We start from the raw sequence: 21426 nt of genomic DNA, 5'->3' as shown, positions 1-21426 counted from the left end.
TCTTTCTTTCTTTCTTTCTTTCTTTCTTTTTTGTAATCAAGGGGAAAATACCATATAAAGAAAAATAATATCCTTTCCAACTTTAATGCAATGTGATTTTGTAAAACAAGAGATAGGCCAATGGTGAGGATAGGGAAGGAGCAGCTTGCTGTGGATGGTGACAGGAAAGGGCAGTGTAAGGAGGAGAAAAGGTGAGGATCAATCAAGGTCAACTTCTGGGAGGAGGTGAACTCCCAATTCCATTTTTTTTCTCACCAAGAGGAGAAGACAAATTACTCTGAGCCACATGATAACAAGTCCAGCCCCAAAGGCTACCTGTTAACTCTAGGAATCCATTTATGGTAACAAATGAGGACAAATCATCAGGCTATTGACTTCACACTGGGTTCTCAGAAGAGCTGCAGACAAGGCTGCAAAAGATAAACAGACTCCTGGGTATGAGGAAGAAACTCTCCATCACCCCCTAACTCTGGATAAGGTTTCCGCTGTCAGGAACTAGGTATATTTGGAATTTGTGCCAGACCCTTCTCAGGCCTGGCCGGGGTCACAGGTTTAATCCCCGCAGTGGGGGAGGTTGTGCTTCAGCTTCCCAGGTATTTGGGGCTCCAGCTTTCCCTCCCAAATGGCTGTCCTCAGTGTGGTGCCACTGACAGACTGAAGTGGCTTCTCTGTTTGTATGGGGTCTAGTGCCCGTGCGTTGAGGAGCTGGGCACAGAACAGGTGGCCCTGAGGGCCTGGGCATTAGAAGCGGAAGTACAGCATCTTAACCCCAGCTGATGAGAAGAGAACCTAAATGACCTCCACGATTCGTCTGAGTCTCACCCCTCTTGACCTACCATTATCCCAGCTTGTTCTGGGGCTTCTCTTGAGGGTGTCGGGGGTGTTGGAGGAGGACAGCTTTTGTTCCCAGTCAGACAGAGCTGAGCAGGGACACCCATCTGTACCCCTACTTCCTTCTACCTTCCCTCTACCACCAGGGGCGCGGATGAGAGAATGCCATGGTCACACCCAATACCAGGCCATGGAAACTGTGGGCAGCAACCAGCCTGTGTTTATTTTGTCATGGTACTAGGACGAGCTGTCTCTGGGCATGACCTTGAGGTCAGGGCCAGGGAGAAAGGAGATGGCAGTATGGCCTGCTTGGCCGAGTACCTGAACATTTATATCCTTCTCAGCGAGAGTAAAGTAGAGAAATTCCTGTACTGATCTATCAGGCCAGACTCCCACAACTAGTGTGCCCCCTGTGGACAGCTATTTGGGAGTGAGAGCTGGAGCCCCAAATACCTGGGAAGCTGAAGCACAACTTCTCCCACTGTGGGGATTAAACCTGTGAACCCTGCCAGGTCTGAGGAAGGGTCTGGCACAAATTCCAAATATACCTAGTTTCTCTTTGACCCTTTGTTGGCAGATTTGGCCCATCTTAGGGCTTGAGCAGAGGCTGGGGTTTGGGGGCAAGAAGATGAATCCCCACCTTCTGGGAGGACTGAGGGAAACTGAGAGATGCTGGCTCAATGTTATGAGATGCTGGCTTCATGTTATGAGACGCAGGCCAGCCACCATGGGTTCAGCTGGGCTGCCAGCAGCCTTGGGCCTCAGAAGCAGACACAGAAGCAGTGGAAGCTGGCAGCCTGCCGGAAACCAGGAAACCAGGACATCTTCATCCCAGAGGCCCGGCGGGAGGCTCCAGCTGCCGCCCCTTCCCCTCCTCTGTTGTCCTCTTCCTGCTCTTTCTGCTTCCCATCCTGCTGCCACATGCCCCCCACATCCTTCGATTCCTTGGATTCATTTAAAAACACTCTAAGCACCTCTGCTGAGAGCGGCTATGTGGAGGCTTCAGGTATCTTTAACACTAGATGGTAAAGAAAGAACTAGATAGGACTATTCTTTAAAGCTTGAATCTGGTGGCTTAAACAGCATGCTCTGAAAATCCTGTGGCCTTTGATGTTTGCTTATTACTCTTAGCTTAATTTAGCACAGGCCCCGTGGCCTCTGAGGCCATGCCAGCCATTTGTGAAAGGTAGTTTTCTAGTCCTCGTCGGAGCTGCCCCTGTTGGAGTGACCTGGTTTAGAGCAGGGCAGGGGTGGCCCTGGGTGCATTTGGCCTCAGGGAGCAGCAGAGGAAGCCAGAATTCTCTCTTCCCTGCCACGCTCCACAAGGCTCATCCTCTGAGTATCCCCCTCCCTGCCCCCCTGCCGGGTCCCTCAGAACATAGCTCAATACAGCAGAGCATTTTATAGTCATTAATGAACTACACAACTGGCCTGCCTCACTGGAGTTTCTCATCCATCCCCCACCCCCATCACAGCTTAGGGACCACCTAAATGTCCTACATGACTCTGGTACACACATGCACACACACACACACACACACACACGTGCACACATGATGCCAGAGACAGTGCATGTACACATACACACACACAAGAGCCAGCATGACACACAGAGGTCCCTGATGGGAACTGGGGGCAGCTGCCGCCTATGGGGCCTGAGACCATCTGTTCTTCCTGCCCATTTCGAAAGGCCTCCAGTGGGGCCTCCCTTCCCCACAGGGGCCCGGCTCAGCTGATCAGATGGAAGGCTCGATTTTCACAGAGGCCTCTTTTGGGGTCAGCGGCTTTGGAAAGTGCTCAGAGACTGAGATGGTTGGGGGAGAGAGGTTGGGGCCACTCACCACATCCGGCCACTGGGCATCCCCTCTGCTGACCCTGCCCTGGGCCTCCTGCCATCATCCTCCCCACCCCCTTCTCCAGCTCTGGGGAATGTCCAAGCAACATGTGACCCAGTGGAGTGCTGGGAAGTGGCCAGTGGGCTGGAGTAGGTGCAGAAGTGCCTCGAGAGTAGAAGGAAACCAGTTGACACACCCTCATACACGTGGCTTTAGGTATGTCTCTGACCCTGACATTGCTCCCCTGTAACTCAGCTCAGTCAAGGCCCCCCTGCAGCATGCCATTTAATGCCATGAGCTCATTCCTTGTTCTTCCCCGGGTGGCAGACTGGCCCCATCCTGGTGTTCTGTTTCTTAGACACCCCAACTATGCTCCAGCTGGCCTGCCTGTCCCTTCATCACCCAGAGAAGGTTAGAAAGGGCTTCATGAACTGGAGGCCTCTGGAAAGGGTGGGCCTGAGGCCTGGTGGGTCCCTGTTCTGCCCAAGTGGGAAACTGAGGCCCAGCAAACAGCTGTTCTACCAGCCCCTGCCCAGTGCCAGATGGGTACAGAGCTGAGGGCTGGTGAGTGCAGAGGCTTCCACATGGAGAGGGCCAGGCCTCCCAAGGCTGCCATCCCATCTTCCTCAGCTCCCGGGTCTGCTCCAGAGTAGACTTGTTATTGTCAGCAGGTTTTCCTTCTGGCCAGAGATCGATTTCCCTGAGCTGGCCTGCTTCATTACCTTGGCTTTGAGCAGTGTGTCTGGAAGGACTTGGCCAATGTATCCTTTGTGCCTTTCTCCCTCAAACCGGTTGGGAAGACGGGTTGGGGAGACGGCCCCAAACTGACCCTTGGGTTCTCATTTTTTTTTTTTTAGGCAAGGCAACCCTTCGTTGACCTCACAGATTGCGAGGACCTTGTCAGCTTACAATCCCTTATTTTTTATTTTTATGCCTACAGCACCTGGTCATTTTAGGTGGTCTCCCATCCAAATACTAACCAGGCCCGACCCTGCTTAGCTTCCAAGATCAGATGGGATCGGGCTTGTTCAGGGTGGCATGGCCATAGACTCTCATCTTGGCTTCTTAAAGTGTATCGGGTTGAGTTTGATTTGACACCTTGATTCTAGTATCTCTCTGCCAGTGACCAGCAGGGTGACCTTGGACAAGTCACATCACCTCTCTGGGATGCAGGGTATTTGTGAGAAGTCCCAGGCCGGGGGCCAGCTCTTGCCCCGGAGGCTGCCCCCATTGTAGCAGGTTTTGGGGCAAGACTTGGGGCCTCAGCTTCACTTGGAACTAGCCATTTTCTACTGATGACGTGATAGGTATGAGATGGTACTCTAAGGTATGTGTCTCCTGGAAAAAGAGAAAAAGATCTATAATAATAAGTCTAGGACCTACTGTGTCATCCTGCTAAGCACTTTCGCAGTGTTATTTAAACCTCAAAGCCCTGCAAGGCAGAGGATGGCCCTTCCCATTTTGCAGGTGAGGAAAAGGAGGCTGGAATGTTAAGTGAAGTACCTGAGGCCTGCGTGGCTTCATGGACTGTTCCTGACAACGAGGCTTGCCAGCCCCTAGTCTCTGACCCTTGGAGCCGCTTAACAAGTGGGAAACTGAGGCCCAGAGAGGGGAAGTAGCTGTGACAGGGCCTGCAATGGCCTTTTGCCCAGCGCACCCATGGGCGCCTCCCCCGGGGATCGTCTGGCTCCAGAGCCAAGAATGCTCCCTTTGTGCCAGCATAATCTCTGATGATACGCGGGCCTCCCTGCTCTGAAAGCCCTGATTGTCACCATGAGCGTGGAGCTGGGCTGCCCACATTCTCGCTGCCCCCCTTCCTGCGTTGGGGCCTTTTGTGCTCTCAGATCTCAGCACAACAGCCAGGCCGTTGATCCAGAAGGCCCAGCGTGACTGGGAGAGGACAGCGTGCCAGCACTCTTCCCGGTGGGGATTGTCCCGGCCTGAGCTGGGTGGTGGACACTTTGGTCTGGGCCAGAGTGCTGCTGTGATGAGGAGACACCCATGCAGGAAGTAAGAAGACCTGTTTTCTAGTCCTGGCTGGGCCCCTAATCAGCCTGCTCTGTGACCTGGGGAGAGTCAAGCCTCCATTCTGGCCTCAGTTTCCTTATTTGTAACACAAGAGGTTGGATAGTAGAGGAGAGTGGAGAGGAGGCCTGGAAGGCAAAGAGAAGGTTCAGCTCAGGCCTTTCTTTGGGTGGGAGAAGGAACACCAGGCCAGGAACTGGGACAGCCATGTGCCAGCCTGGCATGGCTGCTTAGAAGCTGTGCCTCGCTTCTTGGGGCCTGTGTTGTCTAAAGGAAATGGGAGTGAATCACTCTTACTTGAACATGGCAGAGGAACTCAGATTAGATGGACACTGGGGGCATGGAGAGGGTTTGTGGGCAGGGAGGTCGTGGGTGTTGCAGCTGGGAATGGCGGGGAGTGCAGCCAAGGGTGGGGTCTACCTGGGCACTTGGGCATTCTGTTCCGATCAGGATTTCTGGGAACTCTTGGGTTGGACTCTGGCGTGTTTGTGGTCCTCTTTGCTTATAATTTCTCCATCTAAATAGACAATTGACTTTCTGAATGACAACATTCGAAGAGGAATCGAGAACTACTATGATGATCTGGACTTCAAAAACATCATGGACTTTGTTCAGAAAGAGGTGAGCTAGGCTCTTTGGATCAGAAATGCGCCTCCCATGCCATTGTACCTCATTAGGGACCCTGTTCAAGAGGATGAGGGTGAAGGATCACATGGCTTATCTATTCCCAAAGCAGATGGCTGGCCAAGTTGGGAGGCAAGGGTGGACCATGCATGGCCACCAAAGATGGGGCCTGACCTTCTGCCCTTGCTCCTGGTCCAGAATATCCTTGTGCTATCTTTCCTTCTTCAGTTACTTGGACCCTTTCCAGCCTCAAAAAAAGAACAAGGTCAGGTGCAGCTATAAGCCACCTTATAGGATCCCAGAATTCCCATCTCCAGTGGGCAAAGATCCTCCTTCTTTGAGACAGCAGTGACCTCTAAGCCGCTCAATTCAAAAGTCCCTTTGCCAAGTCCCTTCAGTGGCAAGAAGCTCACTCCCTGCTGAGGCAAGGACAGCCCCAGTGTGGAGAGAGCTCTTCCCTGATTCCATTTCCCCTGGCATTGGGGAACAGAACAAGACTTCTCCTTTTCCTTCATGACCCTTCTTTGAATGTGATGATGTCATTTTGGGATGCTGTCCCTCTCCCCCAAGGTCCACTCAAGTCTGTTAGTGTAATAATAGCAGTTGCAGGGCCAGCCACTGCTCTTGGTGACTTCTACACATTAATCTCATTTAGTCCTGAGCCTCAGGTCTCTCATCTGCATCAGGGAGATATCAGTGGTCCCTTCCTCTTGGCATCATTGTGAGATTGCCTTGATTTAATTCAAAATGCTTAGAGCAGTGCCAGGTAAGACGTGAGTCAGTAAGTGTCATCGTCCTCATGTTCTCTTAGGTGGGGACAAGAAGAGCTTGAGGGCTGAGGGCCTACTTAGCCCTGGCAGCACTCCCTGGGTTGTGATGTCGGGGGCTTCAGCTGGCCTGGTCCTCCGTGCTAGTCCTCAGTGGGAACCAATATCTCACTGTCCTCAGGGCCACCCGCAGTGGTCACTTCTCTGGCTCAAGCTTCCGCTGTAGTCACTCACAACAGGTGCAGCCTCTGGGAGGCCCTTCTCTGCCAGGGATGTGGCTGCCAGCTCTGGCCGATGGGTGGAGCAAGATGTTTTTATTGGAACCAGTCCTTAGCTGGCTTGGGGATTTCATTTCTCCTAGGGTGGGATGGTGGGGGGTGGGGATGACTCACACTCACTGGGCATCTGCTTGGTGTCATGCCCTGTGCTGGGTGCATCATATGCACAACTTCTCTTTGTAATCCTCAGCTCAGCTGTGCAAAACCTCTTCCAGCTTTCCAGAGAGGATCTGAGGCTCAGAGAGGCTGATCGACTTGCCTGAAGTCGCACAGCTAGGAGTGGTGGTGTGAGGATTTGAACTCTGATCTGTCTGATTGCAAGGCAGATGCCCTTTGCACTGCACCACAGAGAGACACCGCCAGGTCCTAAAACCTAATAGCCTAAAAGATGCCATGGGGACAGTGGACAGGTGTCTGATTTGTGTTTCTACCACGACCTCCAACTGTATCAGTCCCCTGTTTAAACCCTCCGGTGACTTCCTATCACTCAGAGTATGATCCCAGTCACGTTGACAAGGCTATGCAGTCTGGCCTGTGCTGCCCTCTCAACTTCACCCCCTCTACCCTCCTCACTCTGCTCTAGACGCACTGGCCTCTGTGCCTGCTTCTGAAATACGACATCTGCTTCGGGCCTTTGCACATGTTGACTTTTTTTTGTCGTTTGTATTTCAAATTAAATGTCTTCTCAGCAGACTTTCCAGATCTCCTGACCTAAAATTGCCTTTTCCCTCACTTTTCCCGTGTTTTCGTATTCCTGGCATGCAGCACTACCTCACCAGCCTTTTCATGTCATTCTCATGCCTGTCTCTCTCCCCTGCAATGTGTCCCACGTGAGCTGGGGCCATGTTTCTTTGCTCATTCTGTCTCTCTAGTGCCCAGAAGAATGCCTGGCGCACACCGCTCCCCAGCAGAGTAACTACTCTCCCAGGTGTTGGCACCACTTCAGGGGGAGATGCAAGGAGGTGTGAAGCTAAGGGGAAAATGACACCTGCCTTACCATCACCCAGTCCTGAGCCCAGGGCAGGAAAGGAGTGGTGTGTGCTCTGTCGCTAAAGGCAGGACAGGTGGCGCTGGGGCTGGTGAGGAGCAGATCAGCGTGGTGCCGGAGCTGCTGGGTGGTAGGGGCTTCCATAGAATCCTGGCATCTGAGAACTCAAAAGCCAGCTTCTTTGGTCTGACACCTGCACAGAAGACGTGAAGATGGAGTCCCCTTGTCAAGGGAAGGACTTTGCCTTCCAGCCTTTAGTCTCTACCCCAACAGTCTGCTGAGAGGTTTCCCAGCCTTGGCTTACATACCTCTCCAGAAGCGGGGTGCTCACTACCCTCCTGGGCAGTCACACTGCTTGTGGAGAGCTCTGACCTGACAACATATGGCTCATGTGCTCCCTGCAGCCCCCCCACCCCGCCAGGGTGAGTCACATCGTAAATTGCATTGTCTCCCACCAGGGCCCCCTCCTGCTGTCTGCCCTGGGCCTTGGTGCTGACGGAAGCTCCCTTCCCTGCTTGCTTCCTCTCTCAGTTTAAGTGCTGTGGCGGGGAAGACTACCAAGATTGGAGCAAAAACCAGTATCACGACTGCAATGCCCCTGGACCCCTGGCCTGTGGGGTGCCCTACACCTGCTGCATCAGAAACACGGTACCCACTGCTCCCGGAGCTACCCCAGCTCGTCTTTCAGGACAGGGGTGGGGCGGGCGCGTGAGTGGGGTAAGCAGCAGATGGTGGTCATTGCCAAGACTTTCTGGGCCTCAAGGGCTACTGAAAAAGGTAAACCCGGGGGTGGGGATGGGGGGCCTTCTCTTTATTAGGAGTGGTAGTTAACATTTATGGAGCACTCACCATCGCAGGCCTATTCTAGATTCTTTAGTTGTATTAACTCATTTAGTCCTATCAGCAAACCTGTGAGATAGGTACTATTATTTTACCTACTGCATAGATGAGGAAACTGAGGCACCAACAGGTTAGGTGTCTTGCCCAAAGTTGATAGGGCTGGGCTGAAATGCAGGCAGCCATCATCAGAGCTGTGCTCTGGAATCTGGACAGGACAGGTGAGGCGTGGGAGAGGGTTCCAGGCTGGGGTGCTTAGTAGGGGCGGCTGGCTCTGTAGCCTTAGCTGGAGGGCCAGAGCAGGGCCTACACTTTGGGCATCTCCAGTGGACTTTGGGCTTGAGGGCCTGGTGATTATCAGTAACAAAGTGTGTGGAAAGGGGTCTGAAGATGTAAATGCCAGCCTCTGCCTCTCCCCAGCAGGGTCCTGTCAGCTCTGTTACTCCTTTAGCCACTTGGGAGGCTGTCCTGTGCAGTCGGCACTTACAAATGAGAGGCTTCGTCAGTCCTCTGCATTTGACTAATGAGTCCAGAAAACTCCTGGTTTCTGGGCTGGAATGAGGCAGAGAGATTTACAATTACTCATGCTCCGAATAGTCATGGAAAATTTCTCTTCTGACATTTCCACCATTCTGTGCCCACTGCCGAATTCTGTAAACTGAGCAGCTGCTGGTGGGAGTGGGGGCCTTGTCCATGAGTCAGAGACAGTGCTAAGTGCACTAGCCCTAAAAAAGCTGGACCAGAAGGAGAAGTTTGTTTGGAAGTCTTAGCTGCCATTTTAAGGTAGCTCTCTGGGCAGGGCAGTGCTGGGGAGGAGACCAGGGTTTTCAGAGAGGCCTCTGGGAGGTGATCCTGAACTTTGTCGCCCAGGGCAATGACACCTGAATGTCCAAGTCGAGATGTGGAAGCCAACATTCATTCATTCGTTCGTTCATTCAACAAGTATTAATTGAGGACCTACTATGTGCCAGATGTGGTTCTTGGTTCTAGGAGTATAGCAAACACACAGAGAACTGTCTGCCCACATGGAGCTTATGTTTTAGTGGGGGAAAACTGACAAAATTAATAAAAAGTATGTTAAATGATAAATGCTAAGTATAAAAATAAAGCAGGAGCATGGAGGATTACAATTTTAGACATTGAAAAGATGGGTTCTTAGTAAAACCCTGAAGGAGAAAGTGGAGTAAGCCATGCATATCTCGGGGAGGGGCACTCCTGGCAGTGAGAACAGCAAGTACAAAGGCCCTGAGGTGGGAATTGCCCTGGTGTGTATGAGAAACGGCACAGAGACCAGCGTGGCTGGAGCAGTGTGAGTGGAGTGTGTAGGGGTGGTAAAGATAGTAGCAGATGAAGTCAGAGAAGTCGTGGGCGTCCTGAAGGCCACAGTCAGGACTTTGGTGTTCTCTTGAGTGGCAGGGAGTGACAGGGATTCAGTGGCTGAGTGGCTTTACCAGGATCACCTTTGCTGCCGTGGGGGCAGAGGTGGATGTGGGGAGTCTTGTCAGGTGCTAGTGCAGCAGACCAGGTGTCACAGTCAGGCTGCCCAGGAAGCGGGCTCTGAGATGCAGATTAGTGAGCAGGAGGCTTAGTAGGAGGTGCTCTCAAGATTGACACCTATAAGAGAGGTGGCAGAAGCAGGGTTTGGCAGAGGGAGAAGCTGGGTAATGATGCAGGCTCAGTAGGAACCTCAGCTGAATCTATGGAATGATCCCTCAGAGCTGCCCCATACTGGGGCAGGGAGGCCAGGCCTTCACGCCCCACATGCAGCGGTGCATGAGTACAGGTCTAGCATTTCATGAGTACAGTATCCCAGCCAGGAAGGGACTTACTTGCTGGCTCTGTTCAGCAGAGAAACAAAACCAATAGGATGTATGCCTCTGTGTGTGTGTGTGTGTGTGTGTGTGTGTAAAGAGATTTATTATAAGGAATTGGCTCATGGAATTATGAAGGTCGGCAAGTCCCAAGAAGTACAGGGTAAGTCAGCAAGCTGAAGACCCAGGAGAGCCAGTGCTTTAGTTCCAATCTGGGTACAAAGGCCTGAGATCCATGAGAGCTGATGGTGTGGTTCCTGTCCGAAGGCTGGTAGGCTGAAGACCCATGAAGGGCTGATGTTTCAGTTCATATCTGAAGATAGCCTGGCAAGAAGAATTCTCTTACTCAAGGGAAGGGCAGCCTTTTTGTTCTTCTCAGGCCTTTAACTGATTGGATGAGGCCCACCCACATAAGGGAGAGCAATCTGTTTACTCAGTCTACTGATTTAATGATTAATATCATTGAAAAACACACAAAATAATGTTTGGCTAAATATTTGGGGACCCCAAAGCTTGGTCAAGTTGACATATAAAATTAACTAAATGCAACAATCACTGCAGGGGGCTGACCCCTAAAGGCTCCTCCTGGCAGTGTTCCCAGTAGCAGCTACAGGGGTTCTGGGCGGCTCCTCACAGCACCCACCGCTCCAGGCAGGAGGAGACACAGGCTTAGAGCCAGTGGGCAGTCGTGGAGGTGGCAAAACCTGGGCAGATTCTGGCTGTTGTGCAAGTAAGCCGACAGGATTTGCTGACAGATCAGGTGTGGGAGGTAGGTGAAAGAGGAAATCGAAGACCCCCAGAATTTGGCCTGTGCCACAAGAAAGGCAGGACTATCACTGTTTGAGAGGCAGGACTGCAGTGATGCAGATTGGAGGTGTCAGCATCTCAGTGTGGACATAAGGAGTTGAGAGACTGTGTGGTGTTCTAGCAGAGGTGTGAAACAGGCAGTTAGATGTAGGGGTCTGGAGTCTGGGGGAGAGGTCCAGGTTGGGAGTATAAACATGGCTGCCATCTGCAGAGAAATGGGATCTTAAGCTAGCATCTGGATGGGAACTCTGAAGTGGGGATGCGACCGTCACCTGACTGGGTCATCTCTGGTCCTAAAAGAAAAAACTGTCTTGCTCTCCCTATGTCTCTCACACCTGAATAATTTTCTCTAAAAGTAAAACAGGTGTTTCCTTCTTCAGAGGAATCTGTTCCATTTGTGTATGAACCTATTTATTTAACTAAGGATCTGAATGAGTACACAGGAAATACATAGAATAAAAACCTAAAATCGAAAATAAAATTAGTTTCATGGAAAACATATTTTAAAATAGGAGGCACAGATGATGGAGAAAATTACAAAATACTGATATGTAAGCCTATAAGGCTCACTGGAAATGAGCCTTGTGGCTCAGAGCTTCCTGGCAGCCAAAGGTAAAAGGGAGATATAGTCTATTACTATTCAACAGAAGAAAACACACCAGTTCTTCAAGGAAAGTCATTTTTTCCTTTAGCTCTTGGCTTTAAAAGAAATGTCTTATACCAGACTTCCTATAGGAAATTTGGGTAGGATTTGTCCCTCTCCTGAGGGAGAGAGAATTCTTCCTGCCCAACTGCCTTCAGGCTTGAATGCACTGCTCCTGGAAGGGGGAGGTGAGCTCCCCACCCCCACCCCAAGGCCAAGGGAAAGGTTCTGGAATCTTCATGTAAAGGAAGCCTCTGCCAGCTGTGTGTCTGCTTTCTGAGGGCAGGGGCCATGGTCCCACCTCCAGGGCTGGAACCACAGTGAAGAGCGAAGTTGTTTTTATCACCTTACATATCATGCATTTTATTATTATGTTCATTGCCTGTCTCCATTTTTAGAATATAAGTTCCATGAAGGCAAGGACTTTGTTTTATTCCTCTATATTCCAAATACCTAGAATAGAGATGGGCACATAATAAGTGTTAATTAGTATTTGTTCAGTGGATGACTGAGTGAGTGAACAAATGAGGTAGAAAGAACCCGCTCCCATCAGGCTTTCACGCACCTTCTCCCAGCCTGACCCTCTCCATAGGGGTCATGGTCATGGCCTGCAGGGACCAGAAACTCTTACCGATGCTAAGTAGATGCCGGGTGACGCTGGGTCTGAGGGCACCTGGGGGCAGTCAAGACTGAGGGAGGTTATTTTGCCCACACACCAGGCCCTGACATTTAGACTGATCTGGATGATGTCTGAGGTCCAGCTGGCTCTTTTGGAAGGAGAGTAGTGCCCTTCCTTGCCTTTCCAGAAGCCAGAATTGTGAACAGTTATTCCAGCCAGCGTTCCTGTGCTCTTCTGTGTGCTCAGCCCTGGGATAAGCACTATATGTGTATCTCACTTTATGTTCAGAATAGCCCCGTGAGGTGAGTTCACTGATCACAATTGCTTATGGGAGAGACTAACGAGCCTGTTCATTCATGCATCCATCCATCCATTCATTCATTAAACAAGTACTTATTGAATGCCTCATGCGCCAGTCCCTCAGCAGCACACCTACGGCTAGTCACAGAGCTTGTAAGTGACGGAGCAGGATCTGGGCCAGGTAATGTGATGCCAGAGACCACACTGCCACTCTGCTGCTCTCCTGCATCACTGCTGGCACCTGTGGCACCCTGACTCCACAGCAGCTTTCACTTAGTTATAGAGGGATGAGACTGGGCCATCTAGCTTTCCCTCATCTTATAGAAGGAGACCGCACAGGGCCACAGACATGATGGGAAGTGCCTCTGCCAGCCCTGTGACTTATGCCTGCTGGTAAAAGAGTTGATGGGGTCTAGGGCTAACCACAGCTTTTCCTGTGCCTAGATTTATCAGCATCTGGGAGTTGCTGAGAACAACTCTTCCCAAGAAGGACTTTGGGTGGCACTTCCACTGGTGGGGTCTGCAGGGGCAGGGAAGTGTGGTCAAAGGCTCTGGCCTTGCCCTCAGGTAAATCACTGCTGGCCAGGGTCCTGGCTGTGGTCTGAGGTTTTCTTTCAGAAGAGCCTGTGGAGCAGGAACAGCCTAGCACAGCCTCTGAGACAGAGCATCATCGTGTCAACAGAACCATGCCTCTGGCACGGCCACAGTCAGGGAGCCTGGGGAGGCACGCTTTTCTCTGGGTTCCTAGACTGCCCACCCAAGTGCCACGGAATTAGCCTTCCTACTTTCTCCCTGGGCATTTCTTGGAGGGGGCACGTTAAGATGCAGACTCAAGCCAGACTGCTTGTGTGAGAATCCCGGCTCCATCCATACTGGGCAGTGCAACTCTGTACCTCAGTTCTTTCATCCATAAAATGGGGAGAATAATAGTGTCTTTGAGGGTATGCAACATGCGTAAGCTAATACACATTTCTGTTTCAGACAGAAGTTGTCAACACTATGTGTGGCTACAGAACTATTGACAAGGAGGTAATGTCTTTGAAATCCCTTTCCTCCAGAAAGCTTGCTTTTCCTGTCCCATCTCCAGGGCGATTGGGGTGGGGGGAAATTCCTAGGGGTGAAGCTCTTGGCTGCTGAGATTTCCCAACATCCCTGGCTATGGAGAGAAGCCAGGGACTGCCATGGTTTTCCACCCCTACTTAGACGCAGAAGGGCTCAGGGAGCAAAGAACCCCCAGGCTGGGAGAGGTTGCCTGCGGGGTTTGCTGAGCACCTACCGTGGGCTTGTCTGTGAGATATACCCTCGTGCCCAGTGCCCTCAGCACCAGCCTGCCTCTGTTCACACTGGCTGCCTCAGCCTGGGACCCGGGAGTCTGGAGGACTGAGAGCCCTCTGGGGGATCCCCTCTGGCTCAGCTTCCTGTGCAACTTCCCTAGACAAGGAGAGAAGCTGAGAAGAGAGCTAAAAATAATGATGACTTGAGATGCCTCTGAGCACTTGGTTCTCCAAGTGATGTCCAGGACCAGCAGCAAAATTCCTTCCGGGAACTTGTGAGAACACACATTCTTGGGATGGGGCCCAGCAGGTGATTCTGACACATTTGAGTTGGAGAGCCATAGATCAGCAGTGATTCTCAAGCCATCAGACCCAAAGGCCAGTTTATAATACTTACTTGGTAATGCCCTATTTATTATCCCGAAATGAAATTCCTGCATAATGTAACCTACCTACACACGTAATTTCAAAATGAGTAACATAATGATCTCACCGAGATAAAGGAGAAATAAAATAAAACAATTTACAACCGTATAACATAGTTCACATGTAAATGCTCAGGTATTAGGTAGATGCAGTAGAAGACAATGCAGTCAGGTTTTTGCACCACAGGGACAGCTGCTACCTTGAGGGCGTGTTATGTTGGCAACTTGCGTACTATGGGCATTATTTTTGCAGTTTACATGGTTTTTTAAAAAGATGAACAATTCTTGATAAAGTTCTGAACAAAATGAAGTATAATCATTTCTTAATTTACACAGAAGTATTTCTGCAAAATTCGGTGTGTAGTAAAACCACAGAGAAAACACTTTGGTTTTTACATGTGCCTGGAGTTAGGCTTTTGGCTCAGATATTTATAGATGGGTTTTCATCTACATGACTGTCTGGAGGACATCTAAGGGGCAGCAGGGAAATTGTTGTGAAGTAGGATTGCCCTGAAGGATTGCTCTGAAGTCCCTCAGTCCCTAACCCCAATCACTGTGACATCGGGAAGGGCCACCACAATGTTCCCAGTGCTCTCTAGAGAAGAATACTGCTCATTGAGACTTCTCATTTTATATGTGAGAAACTGGGTCCAGAGAGGCTGAGGGACCTTGAATGTGTGGCAGAGTTGGGTCTGGGGCTCTGCCAGCCTAGGTCTTCAGCCAGGCTCCTCCCTGTGTAGCGCCTTGTCGTACAGAATGTCATCCACGTGCGGGGCTGCACCAACGCCGTGCTCATCTGGTTCATGGACAACTACACCATCATGGCGGGCCTCTTGCTGGGCATCCTGCTTCCCCAGGTGGGCTCAGGGAGGGGAGCTGGTGGTAGGAGTGGTGAGCAAACTGTGGGTTCAGATAAAGTGGCTGGTGATTACAGTGCAGAGGAGGTTTAAAGGGCTGGGGTGAAGAAGGCTCTTGGACCAGCAATCTGGGCTCGCCCTGGGAGGGCCGGAGGGAGAGGGCCAATGGCAATAGCATTGCTTATAAAGTTCTTCCGAGTGCTTCGCACGCACTGCCTCCTTCAGTTCTGTGCAGTAGATACTATTATCGGGCCATTTTACAGAGGAGGCACTGAGGTTTGGCAAGGTTAAGTGTCTTGCCCGAGGTTCCCCAAGTGGTGAGTAGCATAGCTGGGGTGGAGACAGGAATCCCAGAACAGAGAAGTCTCTGCTGATGGGGCATAGGGAGGGTCTCAGGGGTTTTCTGGTGGCAGGGCTCGGGGGGAGGCTGAGGAGGGCCCAGGCTGTGGCTTCTTAGGCATTAGGGGTACTGGGGAGAAGCCTGTGCTCTGGGGGTTTTCCAGGTCACCAGTGCCATGAGAGCTCGTGACTGGCAGCCTGTGTTTCTGGAAACTGGGGACTGCCAGAGAGGGCTGCCCGGATCCCCATCAGGCTCTCACCCACCCTGCCCCTTCTCCTCAGTTCCTGGGGGTGCTGCTGACGTTTCTGTACATCACCCGGGTGGAAGACATCATCATGGAGTACTCTGTCACCGATGGGCTCCTGGGGCCCGGGGCCAAGTCTGGCGTGGAGGCGGCAAGCACGGGATGCTGCATGTGCTACCCCAGTTAGGGCCAGCCTGGGGCAGCAGCTCCAGCAGGACAGTGCTGGGACAGCACCGTGTCATGGGGGCCGGACAGGATGGTGGCCCCTCTCCCCGCACTCAGCACTGACCAAAGTCCAGGCTGCATTTGTTTTGGTGGCCGGCTCAGGCCTCCCATGGCCACTGCCTCCCTGCGGGGCAGAGCCTGAGGCCCTCTCCGGCTCCAGAGTTCTGTGTCTGCCCACATTCCTGGGTGTGGGGAATAAGGATGGCTCTTCCCCAGGCCTGGGTTATAGCCAGGGTAGGGATAGCTCTGCATTCGGCTCAGGAACGCTTCATTTCTGGCAGTGCCTTGGCCTCTGGTCTTTATGCCCCATTGTGGGCGGTTTTGTAGTGATTTGTACATGGGGAGAGAGGAGAGCCTCATAGTGAAGGAGGGGAGGGGTGCAGCCACCAGGTCCCCAGTCCCTTGGCCACACCCCAGTGGCTAGAGTGGCCCCATTTCTCAGCCTCCATGTGCCTTGAACCCTCCCCAAGGGCTGCTGCTTTGCTGACCAGTTTTTTTAATGTGATTTTATAATATTCATTTTGTACAGAGTTAACAGGAGTTTCTAACTAATCAAAGCTGGGTATTTCCCCACACCCTCTCCTCTTGTCCCTCCAAACCAGTTTATTAATCAAACAATAAAGTCTTGATTTTTTTTTTTTTGTCTTTCATTTGTGCTGTTTGGTGGGGAGGGGGTAAGGTAGGCCTGAATGTGGGCTTGGCAGTCCCTTATTGGTGAAGGATTGAAGGGTCACCCTGGGGCCAAGGTTTTGGACAGTTTGAGACACAGAAGCCTGGGAGGATCTGCAGCTGGCCCCAGGCTGCCTGCTCCAGGTTTGGAACAGCCTCTCCCATTCTTCCGTGTTGCTACTTGAGGAAATGGCTTTTCCCAGCTGTGCTGGTGGGCTGGGCCTGGAGTCTGTCCTTCCTGCTAGGAATTTACTTGTGGGAAACCTCAGGGGAGGAGGCAGAGGTGACAATACCTATTTTGCAGACTGAGGCTAAGCCACCTATGGCATGAGGCTCCTATGAAAGTGAGACAGATGGGAACTAGCAAAGTCAGAGGTCCAGGGAGGAGCAGTGCACACAAATCCACCCTGTACTTCAGAACCAGAGCCACCCTCCCTCCTACAGTAAACAGCTTACTATTCCCCAGCAGAAGGCCACGTAATGCCAAGCATAGCCTGGTGCTGGTTGCCCCCTGCTGGAGACAGCAGGACCACCCAGGCCTTCCTGCCCCGAGACTTGGGTTCTAGATTTTCTATGAGGTTATTGTAGCCAGGGCATCAGAAATAAAACAGCAAGAACTCCAAACCTGAAGAACTTAATCTAAAGGTGTTAAGGGAAATGTCTGTCACACCCAGGAGTTAAGTGGTCAGATCTTGGTCTGCCATGGATAAAAGCCTGAGTTGTCTGATGTGTAGGAAGGGACACAAGAGATTTTCAAAAGGGTAGAATAATGCAACAACAGCAAACACGTCAGTGAGCAACTTTGTGTCTAAACTTGTACTTGTCTAAACATCTTGCAGATATTAATTCCTTGAATCCTCATAACCGTATGTGGTAATTCTTGTTATCATCATTTTATTGATGGAGGAACTGACTCAGAGCAGCTAAGTAACCTGCTTAAGATACATGGCTGGTAATTGACCAACCCATGCCGTGACCCCAGGTAGAATCTCACGGGGCACTCAGCCCCTCTGCTCTGTTGCCTCATGTGGACACATGGGACTCAGTATCCCACGCCAGGGACAGCTGTAGCCCCTCTTGCAGCTGTCTTCATGGTTTAGCCACTGCGGCCACTACTACTAGAGCCATTGCCTGCTTCCCATTCTGACCTGGACACAAGGCCAGGTCAAATTCTGTGTCTGGCTAGTGGCCTCAGGGCTCTCTGGCTCTAGCTGTTCTCCGAAGATGCGCTCTGTGCTAAGGGGGAGGCAGCCGCTTTTGGGGCAGCAGGATGCAGAGGCACTGAGGGCTTTGGGACTGCACTGATGAGTCTGCTTAGCCAAAGTCACATTACCCTGGAACCTGGAAACTTCTGGTCACCTTGTCCCCCCTCTTTCCACCACCACACGCAGACACCAGACACTGATGCTTATGTGGACCAAGGATCATGGGTTGGTGCCCTCAGATGGCTGAGTTCCGGTGGACACTTTTCTTTTTGTCCAAACCTCAGCCACTCACTAGTCCTGAAAGCAAAACAGAGCATATAGAGAGGACTTTTTCAGCCCTGTGCCTGGGATACTCCTTCTATTAAACCCCTTTGTGCTTAAAAGCCAATGACGTGATCTTGACTTGTCTCACAAGGATGGAAGAATGACCTTCAAAACTAATCCTCATCATACACCATGGCACACATAGAAAATGATGACACCAGTGCAGCCCATAATATTTGTGAAACTAGAGATGATTTGTGGGCTTTGATTTTGGACTTCTTTGTTGTTATATAATTACAAGAAAAAAAAAACAATAAAATGCATTAAGGAAGACTGGCTTTGTACAAAAATTCCAAATACAATGTTCCCCAAATTATTTTTCGAAATAAACTGGTATACTTAACATAAACTACACATATTTAAAGTGACAAATATATCATTAATGAAACCATCGCCACAATCAAGATAATGAACATATCCATCACCCTAAATATTTTCCTCTTGTCCTTAGAATTCCTTCTTTACAACCCTCCCCACCAACACCCTGCCCCATTCTGAGACAACCATGGATCTGCTTTCTGTTTTTCTAAATTACTCTGTATTTTCTAGGTGGACTCATACAGTATGTACTCTTCTCTTGGTCTGGCTTCTTTCATTTAACATAAGTATTTTGAGATTCATTCATTTTGTAACATGTATCAGTAGTCTATTTCTTTTTATTTCTGAGTAGTATTTCATTGTATGGATGTACTACAGTTTATTTATCCATTTGCCTATTGATGGACGTTTGTATTGTTTCTATTTGCTGTTTTTGTTATTACAAATAAAGCTACTGTGAACATTCATGTACACGTCTTTATGTAGCTATATACTGTTGACCCTTGAACAAACAACACAGGGGTTGGGAGTGCCCCCGCAGTTGAAAATTCCAGACTAACTTTTGACTCCCCCCAAACTTAACTACAGGAGGCCCTTAGCATCTTCAGATTCAACCAACTGAGGGGCCAAAGCAGTATTTTTAATCCCAGTTAGGAATCCACGGGTGGGAATCTGTGGCTGGGAATGCAAAAATAATTGTTTTCCATCTGTGGTTGGTTAAATCTGCAGAATTGAAATCCTTGAATGCTAAGGGCTGACTGTATTTACTGGAAAAAATTCACGTGTAAGTGGGACCGATGTAGTTCGAATCCATGTTGTTCAAGGGTCAACAGTACTTTCATTTCTCTTGGGGAACTATCATGGAGTGGACTAGCCGGATCATGTTGTAAGTATATGTCTGACTTTTTAAGAAGCTGCCAAAGCGGTTGCATGATTTTCTCTCCCCAGGAGCAGTGTGGAATATCAGTTCCTCTACATCCTTGCTAGCATTTGATAGGTTGCTCTTTTAAATTTTGGTCATTCTAATGGGTGTGTGATGATATCTCACTGTGATTTTACTTTGCATTTTCTTAATAATCATGTTAAGCATCTTTTCATGGGTTTATTCATCATCCACATAATTTCTTTGGTGAAACATCCATTTAAACCTTTTTAAAAAAATTGTACTGTTTTCTTATTATTGTGGTTTGAAAATTATTTATATATTCTTCATGCAAGGTCCTAATTAAATATATGATTTGCAAATATTTTCTCCTAGTCTCTGGCTTGTCTTTCATTCTCTTAACAGTGTTTTTTAAAAAGCAGAAGTTTTGTCAAATATATGGTGACAGAAAGAAATCTCACTACGGGCGGTAAACACACAATGCAATATATATATGCCTTACTGTTAAACTGTATACCTGAAACTTACTGGATTTTGTTAACCAATGTCACCATAATAAAAATTAATTTCAAAATAAAAAGCAGAAGTTTTAATTTGATAAAGTCCAGTTTATCCATTTTTTTTTTCATTTGTGCATTGTACCTTTGATATCATATCTAAGAAATCTTTGCCTAACCCAAGGTCACAAAGGTTTTCTCCTATGTTTTAGAGTTTTACAGTTGTATAAAACAATTACATTTAGGTCAATGGTCCATTTTGAGTTAATTTTTGTATATGGTGCAAGGTATGAATTGAAATTCATTTATTTTGTATGTGGATATCCACTCACTCCAGCACCATTTGTTGAAAGATGATCTCTCTCCACCAAGTTGCTTTTGCACCTTTGTTGAAAATTAGTTGTCCATATATGTGTGGGTTTATTTCTGGATTCTCTATTCTGTTTTATTCAATGCCAAATAGAAAGCATGAGAGAAGACATCTTTGTCTTATTCTGGTCTTAGAGGGAGAGCATTCAGTCTTTCATTATTAAGTATGGTAGATGTAGGTTTTTCATTGGTTGAGGAAGTTCTCTTATATTTCTAGTTTACTGAGAATTTTTATCAAGAATGGACGTTAGATTTTGTGAAATGCTTTCTCTGCATCTTTTAAAATATGTTAATATGGTGAATTACATTGATTGATTTTAAAATGTTAAATCAACTTTGTATTCCTGGATTGATATATTGTTGGGTTGGATTTACTAAAATTTTGTTTAGAATTTTTTGCACCTATGTTCAGGAGGGATATTGGACTGTGGTTTTCTCATGTCTTTGGTTTGGGTATCAGAGGAATTCTGGCTTCATAGAATTAGTGGGGGAGACTTCCTTTTCATTTCAACTTTTGGGAAGAGTTTATATAGAGCTGGCATTATCTCTTCTTTAAAAGTTTGACAGGATTCACCCATGAAGCTATCCAGGCCTGGAGGGTTTTTTTTGTAATTTTTAACTACAAACCCAATTTCTTCGATGGATACAAGTTTATTAATTTCTTCTTTGGTAGTTGAGTTCTTTAAGGAATTTGTACATTTACTCGAGATGTCAAATTTATTGACATAAAGTCATTCATAACATTTTGTTTTTATCCTTTTAATTTCTATAGAATCTGTAGTGATTACATCTTTTTATTCTTGATATTGGTAATTTGACTTTTTTCTATTAGTTTGGTCAGGCATTTATCATTTTTACTGATCTCGAAGAACCAGCTGGATTAGTCTCATGAGTATATACATAAGCTATTCCTATCTGAAAACAAACAAGCAAACAAGCAAGCAAACCTCTTTCGGTCCTACTACCCAGCTAGTCACACCCCTCTTCCTCTCCATTCCTTCACAGCAACCACTTTGTCCGTACTGTCTCTGATTTTTCTCCTCTCATTCACTCTCACACCTCTCTAATTAGACTCTTGTCCCCACCCTGCCACCCAGATTGCTCTTATCCAGACCACCAGTGACCTCCTTGTGGCTAAGTCCAATGTTTTCTCCTTCTCTCCTTGGCTCGTCGCAGCCCTTGGCCAGCTGATCACGCTCTCCTCCTAGAAGTGCTTTCTTGTTTTTCTTCGAAGACAAAAACCTTGCCTGCTTTTTCTTTTCCTTTTGTAGCCACCTCTTCTCAGTCTCAGGTATTGGTTCCCCTTCCCAGTCTCTTCGCATCCAAGGGCCCCGTCTGTCTTCTCTGTCTATATTCACTCCCTTAGTGACCTCCTCCGACCTCATGGTTTTAAAAACTCCCCAAATGACCTTTCTCCTTTAGACTCAAATA

At 48.9% G+C, this 21426-nt stretch overlaps 1 protein-coding gene and 1 pseudogene across 4 annotated transcripts in view; one reads left to right on the top strand and one right to left on the bottom strand.

The window, feature by feature from the left end:
- Nucleotides 1-16367, top strand: part of TSPAN15 (tetraspanin 15) — a 47866-nt gene extending 31499 nt beyond the window's left edge. The window contains exons 4-8 of one of the 4 annotated variants that reach the window (XM_006915559.3): nt 5217-5312; nt 7880-7996; nt 13347-13394; nt 14805-14921; nt 15543-16367. In XM_006915559.3, the coding sequence (XP_006915621.1) occupies nt 5217-5312; nt 7880-7996; nt 13347-13394; nt 14805-14921; nt 15543-15692 (528 nt within the window). In that variant the 3' untranslated portion in view covers nt 15693-16367. The remainder of the gene's footprint in view (nt 1-5216; nt 5313-7879; nt 7997-13346; nt 13395-14804; nt 14922-15542) is intronic. The other 3 variants (XM_015592159.2, XM_015592161.2, XM_015592160.2) reach the window with 3 other exon arrangements.
- LOC112482787 lies at nt 3598-3716 on the bottom strand (annotated as a pseudogene).
- Nucleotides 16368-21426: the final 5059 nt, after the last annotated feature.

This window comes from Pteropus alecto, unplaced genomic scaffold (genome assembly GCF_000325575.1).
Source record: "Pteropus alecto unplaced genomic scaffold, ASM32557v1 scaffold155, whole genome shotgun sequence".
Classification (NCBI taxonomy): Eukaryota; Metazoa; Chordata; class Mammalia; order Chiroptera; family Pteropodidae; genus Pteropus; species Pteropus alecto.
Note: the sequence above shows the minus strand (reverse complement) of the source record. Positions and strands in the feature narration are given on the sequence as shown.